The sequence below is a fragment of the Parambassis ranga genome, chromosome 17 (assembly GCF_900634625.1).
Source record: "Parambassis ranga chromosome 17, fParRan2.1, whole genome shotgun sequence".
In the NCBI taxonomy this organism is placed as follows: Eukaryota; Metazoa; Chordata; class Actinopteri; family Ambassidae; genus Parambassis; species Parambassis ranga.
Window position 1 is genome coordinate 17,094,097 of NC_041037.1, and position 21,886 is coordinate 17,115,982.

A 21,886-nucleotide genomic window follows, 5' to 3' on the forward strand; every position below is an offset into this window, starting at 1 on the left:
GGGGACCAAGATCTTGAGCTACAGAGACATACCCCTCACCCAGTCCTCCTAAGTTCCACAGTACACCAGCTCTTCTCCACTACTCTTACTCCTGTCTTCAACCCTCATCCCTTCATCCCACCCACCCTTGATGCTTCACCCTCCCCATCTCCCTATTCCAAATACAGCCATCAATTCAGAGGCATGGCCTAGTTAGTGAACTAACTATTATCTAGGGAGAGACACTAATTAGAGGAGAAATGATGGAGCATTTGTTCAGGCTGGCCACAAAACTCTGCCCAATACATTAGTTAAATAGCTGAATGATGCCAAAACGTGGGCCCACAAGTCACTGGACAAATCCCACACATGGTGTCTGGACTTTGAGTCACACTCCTGTTAAGTCAGTGAGGCCTCATGCCTGTGCTACATAAGCCATTCATCACTTTTCTCTGCTGAGTTACACATTTTATTTGCACAGTATTAGTATCAAAATCACTATGCTATTTTATGTTTCAAGTTTTCATTCTAACAGTTTGTTAAAATGAAATATCACAGAGGTTGATCAACATGTTACGACCTCTCTCTGTTGGAGCTGAGAGTGCTGCCTGCTTTCCTCTGCTACAGCACGCAGCTCCCTGCCTTAGGCTTTCCACAAATGTGAATGGAAATTTTTCTTTAATTACAGTGGACTGGGCTCCGCTGTGATCTTTGTAAAGCAGCTTCATCCTCAACAATCTCTGCCTGCTCTAAAACCCTCACTACAAATGACAGTCCGTGAATCAATCCGCCAACACTGTCGGTATTGTTTTGCATACCTTACGTCATAGAATACTTGTGCCTCTAGGGGCCACTGTGGCACGACTTCAGACGTGTACAAAATTTTGTGTGAGTACAATAAATGAAAGTTAGTTTAATCTGCAATTTAACATCCTTCACAGCTCAGTAATTTACAAGCAGCGACAGTAAATCATCCAAAATCATAAACCCAGGTACTTTTTATTTGGCATCCGTCTGCTGGGTTCAGAAAAGGCTGGAACTACCGATGGAACACATAAACTGTTGATGTCTCACGGTATTAAAATATTCCTCCTACCTGCCAGCACTACATTTTCCCCTTCCACCTTCCCGTGAATGTTGCTAGGCAAAACAGTTGCTTATAACCCACTCCTCCATGACAACATTGTAAATTATACCAGACCACATGTGCTGCATATGCTTGATGCCAGATCTCATCCAGATGCCATTGCTCCCTCTCTTTCTCTAACTGAGCCTCTGTTCGCACTCTTTCTTAACACCAGGCTGACACTTCCAAAATCAGACATCCTGTCAGTCACTGTACAACAACCAGATGATGCTGTGCTCGGTGTGTGTGTCTCTCTCGAAGTCTCTAAAGTCTGTTGGATCAATATTGGTGTAGCCAGTACAGTTTAATGTTAGTATGAACAACTTCTGTTCAAATAAGTTTTAAATTGTTGCAATAGACTGAACGGTGTAATCCAGGATGTCACGCCTACCAGATTTTCTGCATTGTCAGAATATTTAGGGAATAGTATCTTTCCAGCACTGTCTGGATTGTTCCCTGGGGTCTCCCTCAAAGCATCTTTGAGTTGGAAGTGCATGGAATATCTCCACAGGGAGTCGCTCAGGATGTGGGGTTAGACAGGTCCATCTTCCAGCTCTACTACTGTAACTTTTTCCTGTACAGAGTAGGAGTAACTAATACAAGAGCATTGTGTGTGTGTGTGTGTGTGTAGTAGCAACAGTTGGTACTGACTTGCTTCAGAGTGCAGTTCCAGCCTCTGGTAAAGTGACACAGCATGAACATTTTTGTCTGCCACTACAAAACGCATCAGTAAGTATTACACTGGAGCAGTGCTAGCTGGTTAGCATCCTAACCTCTATTAAAATATGTGGAGACAATACATTAGACATAATATACAGTTTTGTAATTGGACCTTTAAACCATCTGTTATTTTGTTACAAAATGTAATCCACAAATCTGGTTCCCATTAAAGCATGAAGGATAAAATGAAACACTGATATTTGTTCTAGCTGTGTGGGAAGATCTTTATATGTTGTGGCATGATATAAACAGTAAAGTGTCAATTAACTGAAAAAACATAGATAAAAATATGTGACTAGAGACTTCTATAGGACATTTTTTGCTTATAAAAATAGTACTCAGTGCAACAATTGCTCCAAACAGGTTTTATATGAGCATGTAAAAACAACATGATTCACTAGGTTCTATGGTTAGTACACTGTGGCAGAGAACCAAACTACATCTACCATACACACACACACACACACACTTCTCCTAGAGTTCTCTGAACCATGTCACCACAGAAGACACTGTAAGTCACGCAGAGACAGAAACTGTTGACTAAGATCTGGGTTATTTGGGGGGAAACATGATAAAATGTCTGCAATTAAAAGACAGATACTTGGTAGGAAGTAAAAAATAAAACCGCTGCTGCCTGACTGGAGAGCGTTCAGTAGAATTCATATCTGTGTTTTATAATGTTCTGATGAAGGGCCTGGCAGGTGCTGTTGACAGCTTATGTTGCTCTTGAAATAGTCAATGCTACGAGTTGGAATATTTATGTAAGCAAGGTGTGGGCTCAGCTGCTGCTGCTAACGCGCACATCGGCCTCAGTATAATACACAAACCAGCTAAACCTTTAAATGACCCTTATGGGACTAAGGTGTGCAGCCAACTCTTGCTGCTTTAATGTTCCTCATGGGTCTTTACATTGCTTTTGAAAATAAGGCATAATGCTGCCTGGAGGGGAATATAAATACTGATTAACCTCAACACAAGCCCTAACCTCAAAATTAACCTCATGTGGGCAAAGTGTGGGGTCTTAGATCAGCGCTCACAATAAAGGTCAGCCATGGAAATCCTTTACATTTGTAATAAATCTCAGCCCTCAGGGTGAGTAAGTCTTTATTTTGTGAAGTTAAACTGCCGTCAAATCAGCCTTACATACAAGTTGCAACTTAGGTGAAGCATCTGCTGCATTTGCTGGTAAAGTATTTACTCAGAAACAGAGCGATTAAATAGATTTATTTATGCCATGGCTATTTAGTTGGGAAAGGCAAGGGGATTCGTCAAGTGGGGAGTTCTTTGAAGTGAAGAAGAAAACTGCAGAAATCTTCTCAGCAGCTGCTCTCTCTCCCCCTGTGCAAGCTAGGTAAAAGCCTAAGTCTTTGAAACGTCTCCATCAGCTCATTGGAGAAAGCCAAAAGTATCTTTGGCACTCTGCACTGATTTTCATATTGTTGGCACTCCAGGGAAGCCCTCAGGGTTTAGTGGAAAACATTAAAAAGGCTTTCATCATGACGCGTTTGAGATTCTATGTAACTTAAATTCCACAAATTTGCGTGCCACTCCAGAGTTTCTCCAGAAGGACTCCCACGCCGGCCAAGGCACTGACATAAAAACTGTTTGAGTAATCGTCATTAACAAGTGCTCCGAGTAGTGAGAGGCATCAAATTACATCTATCTGCCTTCTGTTCATTAAGTAAGAGGCCAGAAAGATGTAGAAATATGCCTAAAAATAGTGTTGAGACAGATTTGGTCCTTTATTAATGCAATCGATCACCTACACCATAATCTAGTTCAGTTTAAAAACATCCACTGTCCCAACGACCGACATAGCAACATAAATGTATCGACCTCTGGACTGAGGCGTAAACCCAGTGCGGAGGTGTCAAAACGTACGTGAGTCCACACAGACCTCCAGCAGGGATAAACATGTTTACAGTCTGGTACTGAGACAAACAAACAAAACACATCACACACAACAAAAAATGATTCCATTCTTAAAATCTTGAATCTCCCTACTGTACTAACAAAGCACCTGCTACCGACTGTGGTATCTAAGAAATGCAGAAAAAGAATCAGTTGATGCCAGCGCTGCTCAGATCAGATAGGGCCAAGCACATAAGACTGTGTATTCAAAGGTCCGCCACAGTCCACAGCAGCCTTATCTGTATGAATTAAGCAGCCATGTGGTCTGGTGGAGTTTGACTACAGTGAACAATGAATGCCTGCAGTCTGTTGTTTGCTATCCATGGCAAACTGAACAAAAGATGTCATCAGGCCTGGATGATATTTGGCGTAACTGAGAGTTGTGCGGGAAGAGCTGTGTGGTTCATTCAACAGCGAAACATTTTTGGCTTGCCCTTGAAAAAAACAACTGTGGTCATCAGTGGTGTTTGGAGACACAAAGGTTTTTTTTTCACCTTCCCCCCGGTTTGCATCTAAGAACAACTGGGCCTCCAAAAAACACACAAACACACCATGAGTGACAGCCTTTTTAAAACCAGCCCACGGAGGCCATTAGAGGAACTGCAGTTGTTGACACTTCCACATGGGCTTCACTGTGAGACAAGGCTCCTACCAAATACATTATATGATGATTACTGGTGGAACAATAAAACACAAAGGATGTTTTAGAACTTTTTGTAGCAGCAGCATGTCTTCCACAACATACCTGACCATCAGTCTGTTTAGTTCTGGCACTGGCACTGGATCTTAAGCTTAATCTGCCTACAAGTCATGGCTCCGTCTCCTTTGTTAGCAAGTATCACCTGGGTTTGGGCTGCTATCAACAGTGTCTTCATGAGATTTGCATTGTTTGTAATGACGTTTATCTCAAAGAGGGAAAACGCTGGAATCTAAAAAAGTAACACCGTTTATTTATAGCTCCTTTATTCCCCTCACTGCTGCTGATTAACTCAAAAACCAAACTTAGTTTCTCAAGCTATAAGTTTCACATCAGTCTTAGCTAGTCTCTCCTAATGTTCTGGCATAAACGATCAGCTTAGCTGTGCACTACTACACACTGCTTGGTGAAGTGTTTTGCTTATTGGATCATGCAGGCCTACACAGGATTAAAAACCAAGCGGCCCTCTTTCACCGGCTGCCGGGTTTCCTAACAAACTCACGGTACGATATACAGTGTCAGCTGGACTGTTTAATTTGAGGTATTCCATGCTACAAACAGCTTAATTGTATGACAATGGGTGGCACTTAGTGAAAACCAGTTTTCTGGGAAGATGTTGAGTCATTTTTTGTTTTGTTTGGCCCGTTAAAGCTGTGTGAGGTAAAATCATCATTTATTTCCCAAAGCATACCTGTTGCTTGTTTGTGTCTAGCCTTTTGGAGGGGACGGCTGGTGTGACACCATCAACAACAGGGCCTACTGCCAGTATGATGGAGGAGACTGCTGCCCGTCCACGCTCTCCACCAGAAAGGTACACACACACTGACCTTTCCAGTGCTCCACTGCCGAATGACAAAGATTCATTTCCACTCTTTATCTCTATCATGGTTTGTTGTGTTTGTGTTTTCTGTTGTTTTTATGACAAGGACAGTTTGTGAAGTAGTTCATAACAAACACGAGTCACAATTTCAGGACACTTTGTTTAACAAGTGTCTCCAGCCCTGCATCATGCAATCAAGACAGAGCCTAAAAGCTGAAGCTGGATTCAAAGCCAGACTCTTCCTGTTTACAGTAGTAGAAATCTGTCTGTTTTGGCCTGAGCACTGTGCGGCTACGCAGGAGATTTCTGCTAAGCAAACAAACACAGATCCCTGCTACTTTCCCCTCTCTGCTGCTAACGACTGCGCCTATTTAGTCTCCCTCATCTGTGCTTGAAACAACACAGGAGACTTGTGTCTTCCAGCTTTTCCACTCAAACTGTAAATAAGCAGCTTTTCATCACCTCAAACTGCTGCGGGTACTTCCTCACCTTTCATATTACAGCTTCACAGCAGAGGTGACCACCACAGCTTTTAAACACCACAACACACCTAGATGGATGCTCGGTGCTTCAAAATAATTTGTTATTTTGAATTTTTTAAGTGGAGATAATGTTTTTTAGTCACAGGGACACTGTAAAAAATAATGAAAGTTTTCCCAAGTTGATTGACTTTAGTAGGATTTCTAAACTAAAGGTTTTTCAGCCTTTTGACTTTGAAATTTACCAGGAAATATATAAATATAAGGAAAAAACTGAAATCAAATTGTCTTTTTAATTTTCAAAAATAGAAATGTGTGGAATGTGTTTTCAACAGTTTTTTAGCCCAATGTGTTGCAATACAGGAAACAATAGGGAAGGGTTCACATGCTTGAGACATTTAACTATTCACACTTTCACAACCAAACATTTCTTCATGCAGGGGCACTTGTGCAGTTCCTGTCTAAAATTAAGCAGTGTCAACAGTCACCGAATCCAACAAATTGTTGACAATGTGCTGTTGACACTGTACACTATTTCTGTGCGATGTTGTGCTCATTTTATTGCTCAAATATATTTTATTAGCCTCTTTTCCTTTCCTCCTTTTCTCTTTTGTCATCTTCTCTCCGCTCAGGTGTCTGTGTAGGACACGGCATCCTCAAAAACCTGCTGAATTGTTGCCATGTGACCACTTGTGATTCACTGGCTTCCCAGTTGGTTTTGCTGGTTGTTGTGGGCAACATTTTTTTAAAATGTGTTTTTCTAATCCGTCAGTGAGTTTGGGCCTCAGAGGGTTAAGTCTGAACAGCACAAAAAAGAATTCTGGACTTTTTTCCCTTAAACTATGATTTTAACCTCTGAAATAATCCTTTCAGATTCAGTCAGAATTTCTTTTAATACCTTTCAACAGAAATGAGACAAAGGTCAGAAGTCACAGTTGGTGGCACTGTACTGCAGGCGTGAATCTAACCTATCTAATCTAGTAACATGCTCTGTGTTTATCCATCCGAACACACTCTCCCTGGTGACAGCCCGTTCGTGCTCACTACAAGATGCAAATGTATCACATTACGCTAATTACTAAATGATTGCTGTATATATTGGGTGGCTAAGAGGAATGGTATGAATAATAATGAGTGAGCTTAGGGTCAGCCAGTGGTGGAAACCAGTCCACTGGCTCCCTCAGCTGCCTCTACATAAACACGGCCTTTTTCCTATTTTTCTGAGCTTTCATGAGAATGTCCCATGTGGACATTTGGGAAGGCGCTCACCCTTCCCCTTGCTATATACCCTATTTGGCTGCTGTACAGCCAAACATATTGAGGACACTCATTCAGGAGGCCGCGGCCTGTTAATTCCTATGGCCTACAGTTGGCTGTGCTTAAGCTGTCTCCTTCATGTCCACAGCACGGCATGACTCACTGGCAGCTCCTTCCTAAATGAAGAAGGAGTTCAGCGGGTCTGTAGCTGCCGTCATAATAAACGAGCTGCCAGGCTGCCACTAACTGCTCTTTTACAGGGGAAGAGGGAGGCGCGGGGTAAAGTGTGGGAGCAGCGAGGTGTCTGACGGTCTGCGGTCTGCTCGGCCGCTGTAAAACAGCAGCTCAGTGAGCGGGGGTCGTTTTGAGGAAGTGAAGTAAAAACCGCCGTGAGAGTCAGCATCCTGAGTGCCACCGCGGCTCCGGCAGGGCGATGGAGCAGAAGGGGGTAAACGAATGATTAGCGTGTCTGTTTACGGAACTCTTGTTTCTATGTGGCTCGTCTAATGCAGGTGTAGGAGATTACAGGGTTTTAACTCAGCGTGACCCACATCACACACACACACAAAAGTGGGCAGGTTTCATGCCAATTTATCAGCTTTAATACTTAATCATAAACACACACACACACACACGCTGAGGTAGCCATGGTTTTTAACCAGCACTTCCAGCAAGTAAACTATATCTGAACTACAGAAAATATTTGAACCAATATTCATATCTATTATTGTCTGGATGGGTCCGATGGGAGCAGCTGCCTTCTTTTTATGGAGCTCAGACAGTATTGCTTTTATTTACTGGGGTAGCTGCTGTGATGACAAGGGAGGAGAGGAGGGATACATGAGAAGATTCAGGTGAGATTGGCCAACAGGGAAACAGCTCCAAAGATCTGAGCTGCCATACCATCTATGGAAACGCACAATCTTCCTTTGATTTGTTGTTTTAGTCCAACAACGGACCGAAGCAGTGAAGGCAGCACAGACAGAAGCAGAGGGAGAAGACAGACAGAAGGAAGTCACTAAAACAAAAAAAAGTTTTCTATTATGATAGACTGTCGGCTCAGTTTCGATTGTGTACACATTCATCACTTTAAATTCTGTTCTATTGCAGTAAACAGAAGGAGGCAAACATGGAGACGCAGCCAAGAGTTGGCCTTTGTTTCTGTGGATGTAGCAAAAACAAGCCTTTCCTCTCCTTCCAACGGGTTGTTAGCAGGCATCAAATGTGGAGTATTCTTTGGCACGCTCTGCTCCAGCATCAATGAATCAAGATGAAGCTGTTAGGGAAACATTTAATGGCTGCGCCAATTCATCTTAAATGGGAATGCTGGCATTTTTAGTGAAGCTGGGCCTTCTGCAGCTCGTTGAGAGCCCCTCAGTGAAAACATTACCCTGCCATCAACCCCGTCTACCTCCAAAAGTGGGAGCAATCACCAGTGAAGGCTGACAAGCCCGCTACCTCCCACTCTCCTTCTCGCCTCGCTCACCGTCATCCTTATTTTCGTTCTCTGCCTCTCCCCCTCTCCCTTTCTTTCTCTCAATCTTCCTCTCACTCCTTCTCTCCAGGAGTGAATGTTTACATTTCTTGCAACAGACTGCTTCGCGGGGCACCAGAGTTTATTTTGCAACCTGTGGTGATGGCTCGCTTCCTAGACAAGAGCTGGCAGCCTCTTGTTGTTGATTCTTAACATGTGTTCATCCGTTCACCTCCACAGCGATGTGTCCCCCCCCACCCCCCACTCCAACTGCTCAAAGGCCACGTCGAACCATTTGACATGAGCTTTATCGGGCTCCAGGGGGCCGTTCAGACTCGCTTCGAAACTGTGAGGAAACGCAAAGAGTACTGAGGGGCACTTACCTTTCGGCACAAACACAATGCTGCAGGGTCACTTGAAGCAAATGTATTTTTTATAGTCTGTTTTTGCCATTCAAAGCCATGCTCCTTGCTACAGTTGAAGTGTAACAACCCTGTTGGGAAGCCTTCTCAGTGACTCTGCTTTCACTGAAAGTCTTGATCTAGTGTTTCCTTCTGCTCTCCTTTGCTTTCGTTTCTCTGACCTTGAAAATGAAATATAAAAAGTGTGTTTGCATGCGTTGTGTGCTACTGATTGAAAGGTCTCTGGCAGGTTCTAGGAAGCCGAGCACTGATCGCTGCCTTTCTATCGACAGGTCATTCAGTTTGGGGCAGACTGCGATCAGGACGAGTGCACTTGTCGTGATCCGGACGCCGAGGAGAACAAGAGCAAAGCCAAGCACTTGGAAGGAGGAGGAGGTGGAGGAAGAATGTGATAAGATGGAGGAATGAAAGCTGAACTTGTGTTAAACAGTCCAACCACAGAACATACACCACAACAAACAAAAAACATATCCGATTTTTACCATTCTGTAATGCAGAGAATGTGATTGAAGTCAGACTTCATACACTAAAGAGCCATTTATATGTCATCATAAGTGACTGTACTGTTAAACTGCATCAGTCATGTCAAAACTTTAATTCAGCTGCATATGGATGAAATGTTTTCCCACTCTGTTAAGAAGCCATAAATAAGAAAAGAAGCACAGTTCAATCAGGGTTAAATGGTTTAACCCCTCCTCTTCAAATCTAGTCATCTTAATTGGATCAAATCAGTAGATTCAAGTACTGGAGCCTGGACTTGATTATTGTTGGGACTAGAGAAACCAAAAGAACTGGCTGTGCCTGAAAGCCTTCCAGTACATGCACAGTGCTCACACCAAAGGGCTACCAAGGAAAAATATTACCATTACATCTCCTGTATTTAAATCAGACTGAGGCCAAAACCCTGGCTGTTTCTCATAAATGACACCAAATCACTTTTCAAACCAAATAAGGACACAAAAAGACCACAAACCCTCACACAGACACACACACACAGGCTGTTTAGATGCAGTTTATACACATAGCTGTTAGGAATGTAAGAGGATACATATCTGTAAAGACTAATATGTATAGACTAATATATTTGGATCACTTAACATATCTGCTAGATCAGCTATTAGTCACAAAGGTCAATACAATATTTATATCACCAGTCATATAGCCATGTATCTGTACCGTACAGCATATGCACAGGGCATCGCAAAGAGCAGTGCTAAATATGATTAATGTGCAACGCAAACATCTGGACACGCTGCGTTTGTGAACCCTGGGCATATCTTTGACTCTACTCAGACATGTGATTGCATGTGTGTATGTGAGAAAAGCTTCTGGAGTCCATTAGCCAGAAATGATGAAGTACCCCATCACAGTATTGTATCTATAAAAGTATAATCATGTTCTTTGTGATATTTTACAGTACATTTATACTCTATGAAATAAATAGCAACTTTATATCGACCCTAATGGCGTGCTTCCTCCTGTGATTTATGCTCCTCTACAGTGGATGTGTCTTTTGTGGGTTTTTTTTTTTTTTGCATATAATTTATATGTTAAATAAATCACTGAGACCCGCACGGTTGCGTTTCCGTCAGACTGACTTAAAGGCTGAGAGGATAATTGATCCCAGCTCTGTATTTGAACATTACTTACTCCAAACACCAATCTGCATGCAGTATAGCTGAGTGACCAGCAGACTAAGCTTAGTTTGTTATTATTCATTTATTATTCTATTTAATCTGTAGGATCCTAGACAGCAGCGGCTCAAAGAGCCTGTTAAAAGTTCACATTGTAATAATTTTTAGTGCTACAATGAACACAATCATTAAGATGTAACTGGAATATAAAGAACAGCATGATGTATTAGGTGATGTACACTGCTCAAAAAATCAAGGGAACACACAATGTAACTCCAAGTCAGTCACACTTCTGTGAAATCAGCCTGTCCAGTTAGGATCAACACTGACTGTGAATCAGTTTCAGCTGCTGTTGTGCAAATGGAACAGACAACAGGTGGAAATGAGGCAGTTATCAAGACAGCCCTATAAAGGAGAGGTTCTGCAGGTGCTGACCACAGACCATTTCTCTGCTCTCATCCTTTCTGCCTGATGTTTGATCACTTTTGCATTTTGTCAGTGCTCTCACCCCTAGAGGTAGCATGAGGCGCTGTCTACAACCCACATAAGCTGCTCAGGTAGTGCAGCTCATCCAGGATGGATCAATGAGAGCTGTGGCAAGAAGGTTTGCTGTGTCTGTCAGCACAGTGTCCAGAGCATGGAGGAGATACCAGGAGACAGGCCAGTACACCAGGAGACGTGGAGGGGGCCGTAGGAGGGCAACAACCCAGCAGCAGGACCGCTACCTCCTCCTTAGTGCAAGGAGGAGCAGGAGGAGCACTGCCAGAGCCCTGCAACATGACCTGCAGCAGGACACTAATATGCATGTTTCTGTCAGAAACAGACTCCATGAGGGCTGTATGAGGGCCCGAAGTCCACAAGTGGGGCTTGTGTTTACTTCTAATGGTACCTTCTAATAAGAGTATGATGACTTGAGGTGCACTATTTAGTGACAAAGTCAGAAACACATAGAGCCATGTTCCATAATATATTCTTTATTGTTCTTAGAAGTAGCAAAGATCCAAGTGTAAAAGTTTCTGATGCCACATACAGTATATCATGCAGATAGGAGATGGTTGGTTCACATTTTTTCTTTAAAATTGATTCCTCTTCATAACAAAAATCCGTTATAGGTCCAACAGTGAGCAGCGTCTTTAGATGACAGTCATGTTAAAGAGAACCTTCTGCTCTACACTGAAAGCAATCAGAGCTTAAATCTGCAAAGACTGAGATACACAGCAGAGATATTACAGAAACGATAGAGAATCTACTGAAGCACACACTGTAAAATATCACTTGTACATTTATATACAGAAGTAAAACACTGTACTGTGCTGTAATGTGATGCATTTATGAAATACTTTGCTGCCTATACAAAAATCTACAAGCGTTCATTTTAGTATTCACATTATGAGATTTGTTAAAAAAATGAACAGCTAATATACATTTCTCTGACATCAATCTCCAACATGGCCACTGCACACATAAAATAACATAATAGTAATAATAAAACAACATAAAAGTCACAAGAAACACACTGGATTAGAGGAGATTTCAAAAATCCTGAAGTTTAAACGTACAGAGATGCAGTCGAAAACATTAATTGCAGAATACGGAATCATCACGTTTAAAGCATTCATTGGTTAGATTTTCTTTTGATGAAAAAAAAAGATAAAAAATACTGTCAGGTATTGAATGACTGGATGTGTCTGTGATGGTTATTTAGTACAACTCCATTTCTAAATGCAAACTATCAACACTACATTCAGCAGGTTATATCACTAAAACTTGATGATGATGATGATGACGATGATGCTACGCACAGGGTTCCATTTGAATCCTCTACACAGATGGACCTCCTCTGACTGCTTTAACATGTCTGAATGACAGGCATGTAACCACTTCATTCACGATATGTACAAGGAGAAGTGATATCTGACAAAATGAAAGAGCACCTCTCAACCTGCCCGGGTGCACTGCAAGACATCCCAAAACTAATGTGCACATCAGGAGCTGTGAAGGGGAAAATATTTCTATGTAGCGTTGGTTGGAATGAAGCTACAATGGACACAGAATCTCCTGAGTCCATTTCTCATGTAAACTTTACAAAAGACTGACTTTGTCCAGCCTATCATCGCCATGTGATCCACACCAGGAGCTGCCCGCTGATGCAATAATCAATCAAAGCACCTCAGGATTTGAGTGAGTTTGGATTCAAACAGACACAAAGGAGTGAAACCCTCTACAGTGTTTTCCAGGATTGGCATCAAATATTTAAAATGGAGACTATCAAGTCAAACACAAAAAGGACAATGTTATACTAAAATCACAAAACTCACCTGCATCAGTATGGACGGTAATGAATTACTCAGCAAAAGTTATCACGACATCTCACAATGTTGCTTTTCTCCTGCAATCCATTCATTGTGTTGCCATTAGCTCCTGTCAAAGTGTCACCTTTGCACTGCCTGTGGTTTAGTTTACAGACCTGTTTATGCAACAGAAAAATACTATACTACCACTACTACTAACACACCTACTAACAACTATTACAGGTAGTAACATCTAAGCAGAAACACCAGGGATCCAGCTCCGTCCGTGCTTGGACCTCATCTTCCCCTGAACCTAAACAAACAAATTAGTGTGGTGGCTGCAGTGACGGGTGACCGATGAGAACAAAGTCGCCAGGTTGACGTTAAAGATAAGGTTTTAAACACAGCACCGGTTCATTAGATGGCGCTAGGTGCACATGAATCATAGTTGTTTCGGAGTCAGTAAAGCTAACAGGCTAAATGGCTTTTTAAATGCTGGAGACCAAGGATGCATGTATGTGAATGTAGAACCTGCTTTCCACCTGGTTTTTGTTGGAGCTGTCAAATCTCTTAAACCGAAAACCTTTAGAGCTCCTTGGGCTCGCCGTAGTCGTTGTACATGACAGCTAGCGTCTGCTCGTCACAAGCCTTGTGCACATCCTGGCCCATGTCTGACCAGTTCAGTCCGAAGGCCTTGGTGTCGGTGTAACGGCAGGACAGGAACTTGAGGGACATCCTGCGGAGGCCGATCTTTGGCTCCTGGAGGAGGCCCTTACACCACGGAGAGAGTTCGTCTAACTGGGACAGGATGAGGCCCGCCTTCCTGTTGGAGCAAATGATATGGAGGATTAAAGACATGATCGAGAACACATTTCAGGATCACAGGACGTTGCCTGCTCAAAAACAACCTGTACAATCTATTGTTGACCTATGTACTGTGCTCCATAGCCAGTGTGGCATCAGATGGAGGACACTAACCAGGTCATTTTACAGAATGCTGAGGGAGGTTTGTGGTGGAATAATGAGAATGACACAGGCAGAATGAGAAAATCCAGAATGAAGATCTTAAAAAATGGCTTGTGGAAATGTTAGATGGTGCAGAAAGCTTAGGAATAGTTTGCAGAGATAATTGGCTATAGCATGCTAGCATCAGCCAACCATTGTCAATGAGATAGATGGCTACACTAGCTAGCTTCTGGATAACAATTTAACAGCATTTGTTGCATGAACGGTGCTCTCTCACTGTAGACTGATTTCTATTCAAAGTAACCCAATTCTTTTTATTGGCTACTGGAGTCAAGCAGCACATCAGCAACCAGGAAGTGTACTGAACTGTGGGAAACAACTGCTAAGACGAATCTCAGCGTTGATACATACAAGCCATGACATACACTCAGCTGTCTGCAGTCTATAAATCAGGCTGTAGCTCTGCTGTTGCTTTAGTGTGACATCGCCACTGACAGAACCTAACACTAACCGATCCACCGCTGCTTCCTGTTTGAAGCGGCTCGCACTGTTACTGACAGATTCCAGCTCTGACCCAAAGCAAGCAGCGACAGAGGGGAAGGATGACAGTGATACAGTGGAAAAATGAACGAATCAGAGAATATGTAGAAGTAGAAAGTGAGCTAATGGACAATTCTAATGCCACAGAGAGACAGACAAGAGACTGTCTGCAGCCCAACCAGGCTAGCAGGAAAATCATCTCCACTGGAGTTCACATCAATACTCACAGGAACACACAGTGTGATAAATAATCATTAAGGCCTGATGCTGCCTGTTTCTGGCCCCCGTAGTGAAACTTTGTCAAGTGTTTGCTTAAAGTCAGAAAATGGCAGCAGGAGAAGATTTCATTCATTCCACACAGTTTCTCTCCTCCTTCTTCAGCCAAACCAGCACTTCTACAGCACAGCGTCCCCGCTCTGCCAAGCCACAAGTCTGCTGGATGCGTGAACTGATGACACATCAGAGCGCCCGGACTGCACAGCCGACACATATCAGTTAAATGAAATAAATGAGCGTATGAGGCGGCGAACAAAGAGCATCTGTACGTTTACAACTGTTTAACCTGTCTGTGGGTCTTTTTTAAAATGTGCAGGTGAAAGAGGAAACACATCAACAGGTTGTTATGGACACTTACCTTTTTTGAAGATCTGATGATGATGAAGATGATGATGATGATGATGTCAAGCATGCGAGGGAGGATGGAAAAATAAAAATGGAGGCGATGGCAGGGAAAAGAAAGAAGTGGTGATCCTCAGTGATGGGGACAATGGCAAAAAAAAAGGTGATGATGATGATGGCGATGATGATGATGACGATGATGATGATGATGATGATGGTGATGATGATGATGGTGATAGCTATCACCAGTATTTGTGTGTGTGAGTTCACCACAACACACGTTTTAAAGGTTTCTTAATCTTAATCTTTAACAAATCATGCAGCTACTTTTTGGACCTTAGCTTCTGCATCTTTATTGCCATGACAACAGAGCCAGCTCCGCTCCACACGCTGAAAAATCCATCTATTCATAATTAAAGGCTCTGATAGTCTCAAAGATGAGCAGTATGTGACCATCGACGAGACCTGAGTCCACGATCACCAACACATCTACAAACACCCAGTCTGGCTCCCACTCTTTCATTCAGTGTAGAACCTGCTCTTATAGCCGTCAGTATTCAACCTTGTTGCATCACAACGAACAAGTGAAGCTGACGAACTGCTGCCTCAGCGTGTGCTTTCAAAGATCACAGTCAGGTGGTGCACACTGGCCCCACACTGGTGAAACAGGCAGAGGTGAAAGGGTCTACTGTCATGGCGCTGATCTCTGAGTCAGATAGAAAAGAAAATCCACAAGATTGGCTGTGTGAGGCCGATAAGATGAGAAGTCAGCCACCACTCCGCAGCCAGAGTGTGCTTTATGTGGCTGGACTATATTGCACGCCTGTGTTTGAAGGAGGTCCTGAAACCAATACAGATGCACCACTCCGTAATGTAATAACGGTCATGTTTGGACTGATCTGCAGTTTGATCTGGATCTGGACTTTGGTCCGGGATGAAAACAGTTATTAGACAAGCGAGAAAATCTGTCTTTTTTTTTTATTTGTAACTTGTGTGTTCCAGTCTCTGTGGCAAACTAATATCCGCTTGTCAAACTCCTATTTAAAAGATAGGCCACAAAGTGTTTTTTTACACTCCTGATTTTTGCTGATAAGCTGCAATCCTTTGCTGTTTTGAGCCGACTAACACACTGGAATAATATAGACACTGTGGTCTGTGGATTCTGCTGCATTTCATCTCCTGCCTACCACATTAACTGCTGTTCTGTAAACATATAGCACATCACCATATTTCCTAGTATGTGTTCGTGTTATTTCTGGAAAGTGGCTGCACTCTTTAGCCCACAGTTCCCTTCAAACAGGCAAAACACTTTCTGTCAGACATATTTCTACGTTATTGTTGGCATTCTTGTGTAATTTGCAAACGACTCTACGTGTAGAGATACACGAGAAGCAACATCCTCTGGCTAATATAGGCGCTTTGTATATGTTATGGAGTTGTTTTTGGAATGAGAGCACATGAACATTATAGGGATACTCAGCAGTATGACATCCCCTTCACAAATACACAGCGGCCTCGTTTTCTGTCCTGAGAGTCGTTTGAATGATGTCAGTCTGGTTGGCAGACAGGAACCCCTGTGTTGTGCTGGTAGTCTCCTGTCATTCGTATCATTTTTCTGAAACCTCTTTATGTTGCCACATATTTCAGTGGTTTGAGGAAATCTGGATGTATATTTGCTTTAAATAAAGGGAGAAATGTGGTTTGTTGTTCTTTCATTTTTTTTTTTTTTAGGAAAGTAGAGGAAAATTTTTTAGGTTCCAAATAGCAACGGTTGTCACTATAAATTCATGTGCATGTATAGGAGTGGAAAAACGGTCTCCAAGATACAACATGAGCGGACACAAAGGTCTGCGAGGTGTTTACTGTACAAGCAGACATGCAGGTTGTGCAATCATCTACTAATTCACAATAATGGGACAGGCTGTGGAGGCATTCAGGGCTACAGCTTTACCCTGATATACATTGGAATGGACTAATTAAAACAGTCTGAACACAAACACCTTTCCCTGCACCATTTAGTGTCATGACCATTGACAGTAAAAACTATGGACAGAGCTTCCGTGATGTCACGCGTTTGTTTCTGAAGAGCCGTTCTGAGGCTCGGTGGGAGGTTCCAGGACGTTGATGACCGCCGCCATGTTGGCAGCGTCACGTCCGCCAAAACTCCAAATATGGACAAAAAGGGGGAGCACGAGTGGGGTTTAGGGGGGCCACGCTGTGATACGTCAACTGTCTGTCACTCAAGCGGCAACGCCCATAATTATGCGTAATTTTAAGTCAGAATACCATTGAAACGAGTGAGTTGTAAAAAAATTCACCCCTCATACAATTGACACTAGAAGAGAACCTATCATCTGAGACCAGAGTGGTTTTTTTTGTACCAGGCCATAAACATGTTAATTTCTGCTGTGAAGTCGGCCATTTTAACATGGGAGTCTATGGGAAATTACTCGCTTTTGGAGCCAGCCCCCAGCAGTTGCGGCGTGAATTAGTGAAGTTTTGACACTTCCGCATGGGCTTCAACTTTGAGCCCCGAAGGTTGCCGCTTGGTCATGACATGACATGAATGTGATGTGATCAGAGTTCAGAGTGAGTCTGCACATGTCCACGTATTACACACATTGAAGTAGTAGTCTGGATTAAAATCTTATCATGAGGCAAAACGTTCCCCTCCACCGGCCACCGCCGCCATGGTGACGACAGCATAATTTAACATGCACCTTAGCACGTGCATGTACCTGGTTGTTTCTAAGCAGCATCAACTTCATATTATGTTTTCTTAGGGGTTGGTGAAACTAAACCACTATGTTATTAATAAAGTAGTTAAAATCAGCAGTAAAATATAACACACACACACACACACACACACTAACACTGGACATTTGTCTGCAGATAAGATCATTTTGCTGACAATGCTTTAGAGTAGAGTATGAGGTATTGTTGGAATTTCCACCATATAGAATAATCATTGTCTAAGATGCACAGCTGTACACACTGGGCCACAGGCCAGCCCCGTTCTTACATAAAGTCATATTTTTTTTAGGCACGCTGCCGTCACGTGTCCTGAAACCAAAAAGAAATGAGCGTGTAGTGTCACATCTTTTTCCTAACTTATCCCTTGCTGTCTGTATGCCGTTGCAAAAATGCAATTTCCCCATTGTGGGACTAATAAAGGTTTCTTAATCTTAATCTTAATCTTAATTTCAGTCTAAGACCTCTACTTCTGAGAGGTCTGCACTTATTTGTACGGTGGGGTCTTACAGAGGACTCTCAGATATATCATCTGTCAGTCATCACTTATCACAGACTACCTTTGACAAAAGGAACAAAACAATCTGAAATCCATCAAAGAGGCAACACAACAAATTGCTGAGCTTGCAAGTAACAGTAAGCACATTAGGCAAATACGTGCACAAACGACTTTTTTCACACCTAAACACAACCGTACCTGCCAGTACTTCACCACAGGACTCTGATTGGACCGAACCAAGCTTGGTTCAGCTGCAACCCTGAAGGTTGGAGCCTTCAAGGGTGGACTTGTCTCAACTCACAAATTTTGCAAGAACTTCCTTCGCAAGGTGTGCCTTCCACAAAACATTAAACTTTTGGATTACCGTGGAGACAAGACCCATCAGCGATGACATCATAACTGCAAGATGTCACCTTCACTTGGATCACATACAGTACCTGTATGCGGCAATTTAGTGTGTGATATGATAACAAAGATGAAGCAGTCAGAATGGCACCCTGAGTCTTTCTTGGTGACACATGAGGTATTTTTACTAAAAAAAACTCATAACAACCTAATTTATACTGATGATGGCATCGTTTCTATTGAAGTGTGTAAATATTTATATGTTTCTGTTCAATCTTCAGTATCACAGAAACCAATAAATCACTGCTACAGGGCACTTCTGCTTTGACTGTGTGTATTTTTGTCCTTCTCGACTATAAAAAGTCAGAGAGCAAAGTAAACAGTCTGCTGTGATTATGATTATGATTTCCTGAGAGAATTTCCAACCATAACAATACTTATTATCGCAAGCACTCCTCTGATTAGAGAGACTGTCAAGTAAAATCGGAAAGAAATTTAAAAAAATTTTTTTAAAAAATCAGTTCATCAAAGGGCACAGAGTCCAACCAAGGACACGGTCAGGACAGAAACGGCCAGGATGGAGGGTTTTCTTTCAGCCCAGCCAAAGCGTCTAGCGTTTCTAAGTCAACAGCCAAGCTGCGTGCCTTAAATGATTGGTACTCCCCCGGCGATGACAAGGTCTGGCCCTCTGGAGGAGAAGTGTCAGGCCTTGGAGAGGCAGCCTTTGGGTGAGTTTATGGTTCGAGTTAAAACGTCACGCGTTGTTGTACGAAAAAGGCAACAGAAATGTCCTCCAGAGGATGCCAAACCATCTCGTCAGTGAGATACGATATGTTTCTAAAAACAGCAAATCTGAATATCTGCTGCCATAAGACCGATAAAGCCACATTTCTTCATTCATTTGTTTCCAGATATTGCTTACTTGGCTGATCGGAGTTTACACTGAGTCAGAGCCTGAGCGGGGCGCTTCTTATCTGTATTTTGACTAGCTAATGAAAATCTCGTTTACTCTGTCCTTATTGTTTATGACAGGGCATTCGGGGAATACGAATAACAAGATCATGTGTGTACACTGGATCCAGCGTGTCAGCTCTTTGTTTTTGTGATTTTTGGCTACTTGTGAGAGAATGTAGCGGCAGTGGCTAAGTGGTACAGTGGGTCGTCCAATAACTAGAAGGTTGGCAGGTCAATCCCCCACTCCTCCCTAGTTGTCGTAGTGTGCTGGAGGCCTTTGAGCAAGGCACACTCATTGGTGTATGAATACGTGTCCACACTGGTGGCAACATTACCATCTATACTACGTGTCAAGTGCTATAACACCATCATCCAAACCCGCTTTGTTCTGCAGTGCAGGGTCACAGAGGGTTGGAGACTATCTACTACTATATGGGTGAGAGGAGGTCACCAGCTAGACCAATGCATTATGATTATGTAGCTCTTCTATCTAAACATCAGTATGACAGACTTGTAGTGCTATTAACAGTAAACAACAGACACTTAAAGACCTGCTTTTTAATTGTTTTACTTTTGTAAGATCTGTGTGTTTTTCTTTGACTTTCTTGAGTTTCCTTCACAGGCTGGTGAAGAACATTGACAGAATAAAACCTACCATTCTGGTAGAGACATCTTTAAAAAAATCGGAGGGTGAAGTGCTAACTTTGTACATCCCTGATGTTATCTAAATTATAGTTTAACCCCATCAAATCCTGGGCTTGAATCAAGACCCCAAAATAATAAAACTAACTGGATTAAAAGAGAAAGATCATCCTTATCCTAAAAAGCCGGGCCTCTGTCAACAGAATGACAACAACGTAACTGATTTCCAGTACTTCTTCAGGCCAACATCAATACTGATTCCTAGAAAAGCAAGCGACTTTTTTTTAGACCATTGTTTTGGTTTGCTAAAAATGACCTCAGTAGTATTCTTGTCTTAGTGTGGGTGCAAACTTTTATCAGCTGCATTTGTTTTTCCCAGCGGTCACATAACGTCAGAGAGCTCGACGCCACAGGGAAGTCATCAGCGGGCTCAGACACGCGGCGTTGCAGCTGTGAGGCCTTTAACCTCTCTGCGTGCTAACAATACAACACTCAGAGTGCAGACTCACCACCAAACACACGTAGGAAAGTCTAATGTTCATTTGAAGCTTTGGCTAAACAAAATGAGTTTATACTTCCTTCCCAGTGCTGCCAGGCCTCACCTTGAATGCACTTCTCCGCTGCCTTTATTAACATTAATCACCCCTCCCTTTAACCAAATTGGGGGGCTGTTAATCTAAGTGTATTTTAATGGAACACTTCAGAAGCAACTCCCTCAATTACATCAGCTCTTTCCAGCATGGTCCCCATTAAAAACAACCTTTCATACAGGGTAGGGGAACCCACAGACAGAGAGGGAAACACACAGAATTAAGGGAGCCTTGGTTAATCAGTTTCACCTGCCAAAGTGACAGCATGTACCGCAGACTGCACTTTATAAGTATATTTTATATCGGACACATGGCTCTGTTTATAAAACATTAGGGTACAATTGTACATAACAGGTATTTATCCGTAGTTTGGGGGGAAATGTGGGGCCCTCCCTGGTTGCGAGTTGCTAAATGGCCCCAGTGATGTCACAGAGGTTAAACTCACTGGGCCTGCCAGTCGCTTTGAATGAGTTTCCTCCATAACCCTAATTCACACAAACAACAGGCCGCAATCAAAGACAGCAGTGTGCAGGCTGTGAGCAGAACATCAGACACCTTGGAGAATCAAAACACGAGCAGGATACTGCTGGGCTCTAAATGAGCAGATATCATGGAGACGTGGCCGCAGCAGTGATCCTGCTGGAACAGATTACAGCAAAAACTATTCACTTTCTCTTGGTTTTATTTAGGGATCATTTTAAATCAAAGATTTTTTATTGCACAGCAGAAGAGTGCACAGCAGATGATTTTAAAGGACCAGTTTGTAGGATGTATTAAATTAAATTAAGAAACCTTTATTAGTCCCACAATGGGGAAATTGCTTAAGGCAGCCCAGCAAAGAGCGCCATACACCAGTGAGGCTATGCGGGTAAAGTGCCTTGCCCAAGGACACACAACAGTGACTAGGGAGGAGTTGGGATTAAACCACCAACCTCCCGGTTATTGGACAAGCCTGCTATACCACTATGCCACTGCTGCCCTAGATGGGATGGGAATTTATTTGCTCAAATGGGACGTGATATTTGTGTTTTTCATGTGTTTTCCATGGAGCCAGACAGGTGGCTCAGGGGGAGACAAACCAAACACTGGCTGACGGTGGCTGGACTCTCTCTGAGAAATAGGGTGAGCAGCTATGTCATCTGGGAGGAGCGTGGAGGAGAGCCACTGCTCC

At 42.8% G+C, this 21,886-nt stretch overlaps 2 protein-coding genes across 2 annotated transcripts in view; one reads left to right on the forward strand and one right to left on the reverse strand.

Annotated features, from left to right (window-relative positions):
• pappa2 (pappalysin 2) overlaps positions 1-10,349 on the forward strand; it is a 50,384-nt gene extending 40,035 nt beyond the window's left edge. Inside the window, exons 26-27 of the mRNA XM_028427016.1 lie at positions 5,146-5,244; positions 9,158-10,349. Coding sequence (XP_028282817.1) covers positions 5,146-5,244; positions 9,158-9,277 — 219 coding nt within the window. The 3' untranslated portion in view covers positions 9,278-10,349. The remainder of the gene's footprint in view (positions 1-5,145; positions 5,245-9,157) is intronic.
• Positions 10,350-13,148: 2,799 nt separating this feature from the next.
• The window catches only part of astn1 (astrotactin 1), a 305,771-nt gene continuing 297,033 nt past the window's right edge, over positions 13,149-21,886 (reverse strand). The window contains exon 24 of the mRNA XM_028427538.1: positions 13,149-13,633. Coding sequence (XP_028283339.1) covers positions 13,396-13,633 — 238 coding nt within the window. The 3' untranslated portion in view covers positions 13,149-13,395. The remainder of the gene's footprint in view (positions 13,634-21,886) is intronic.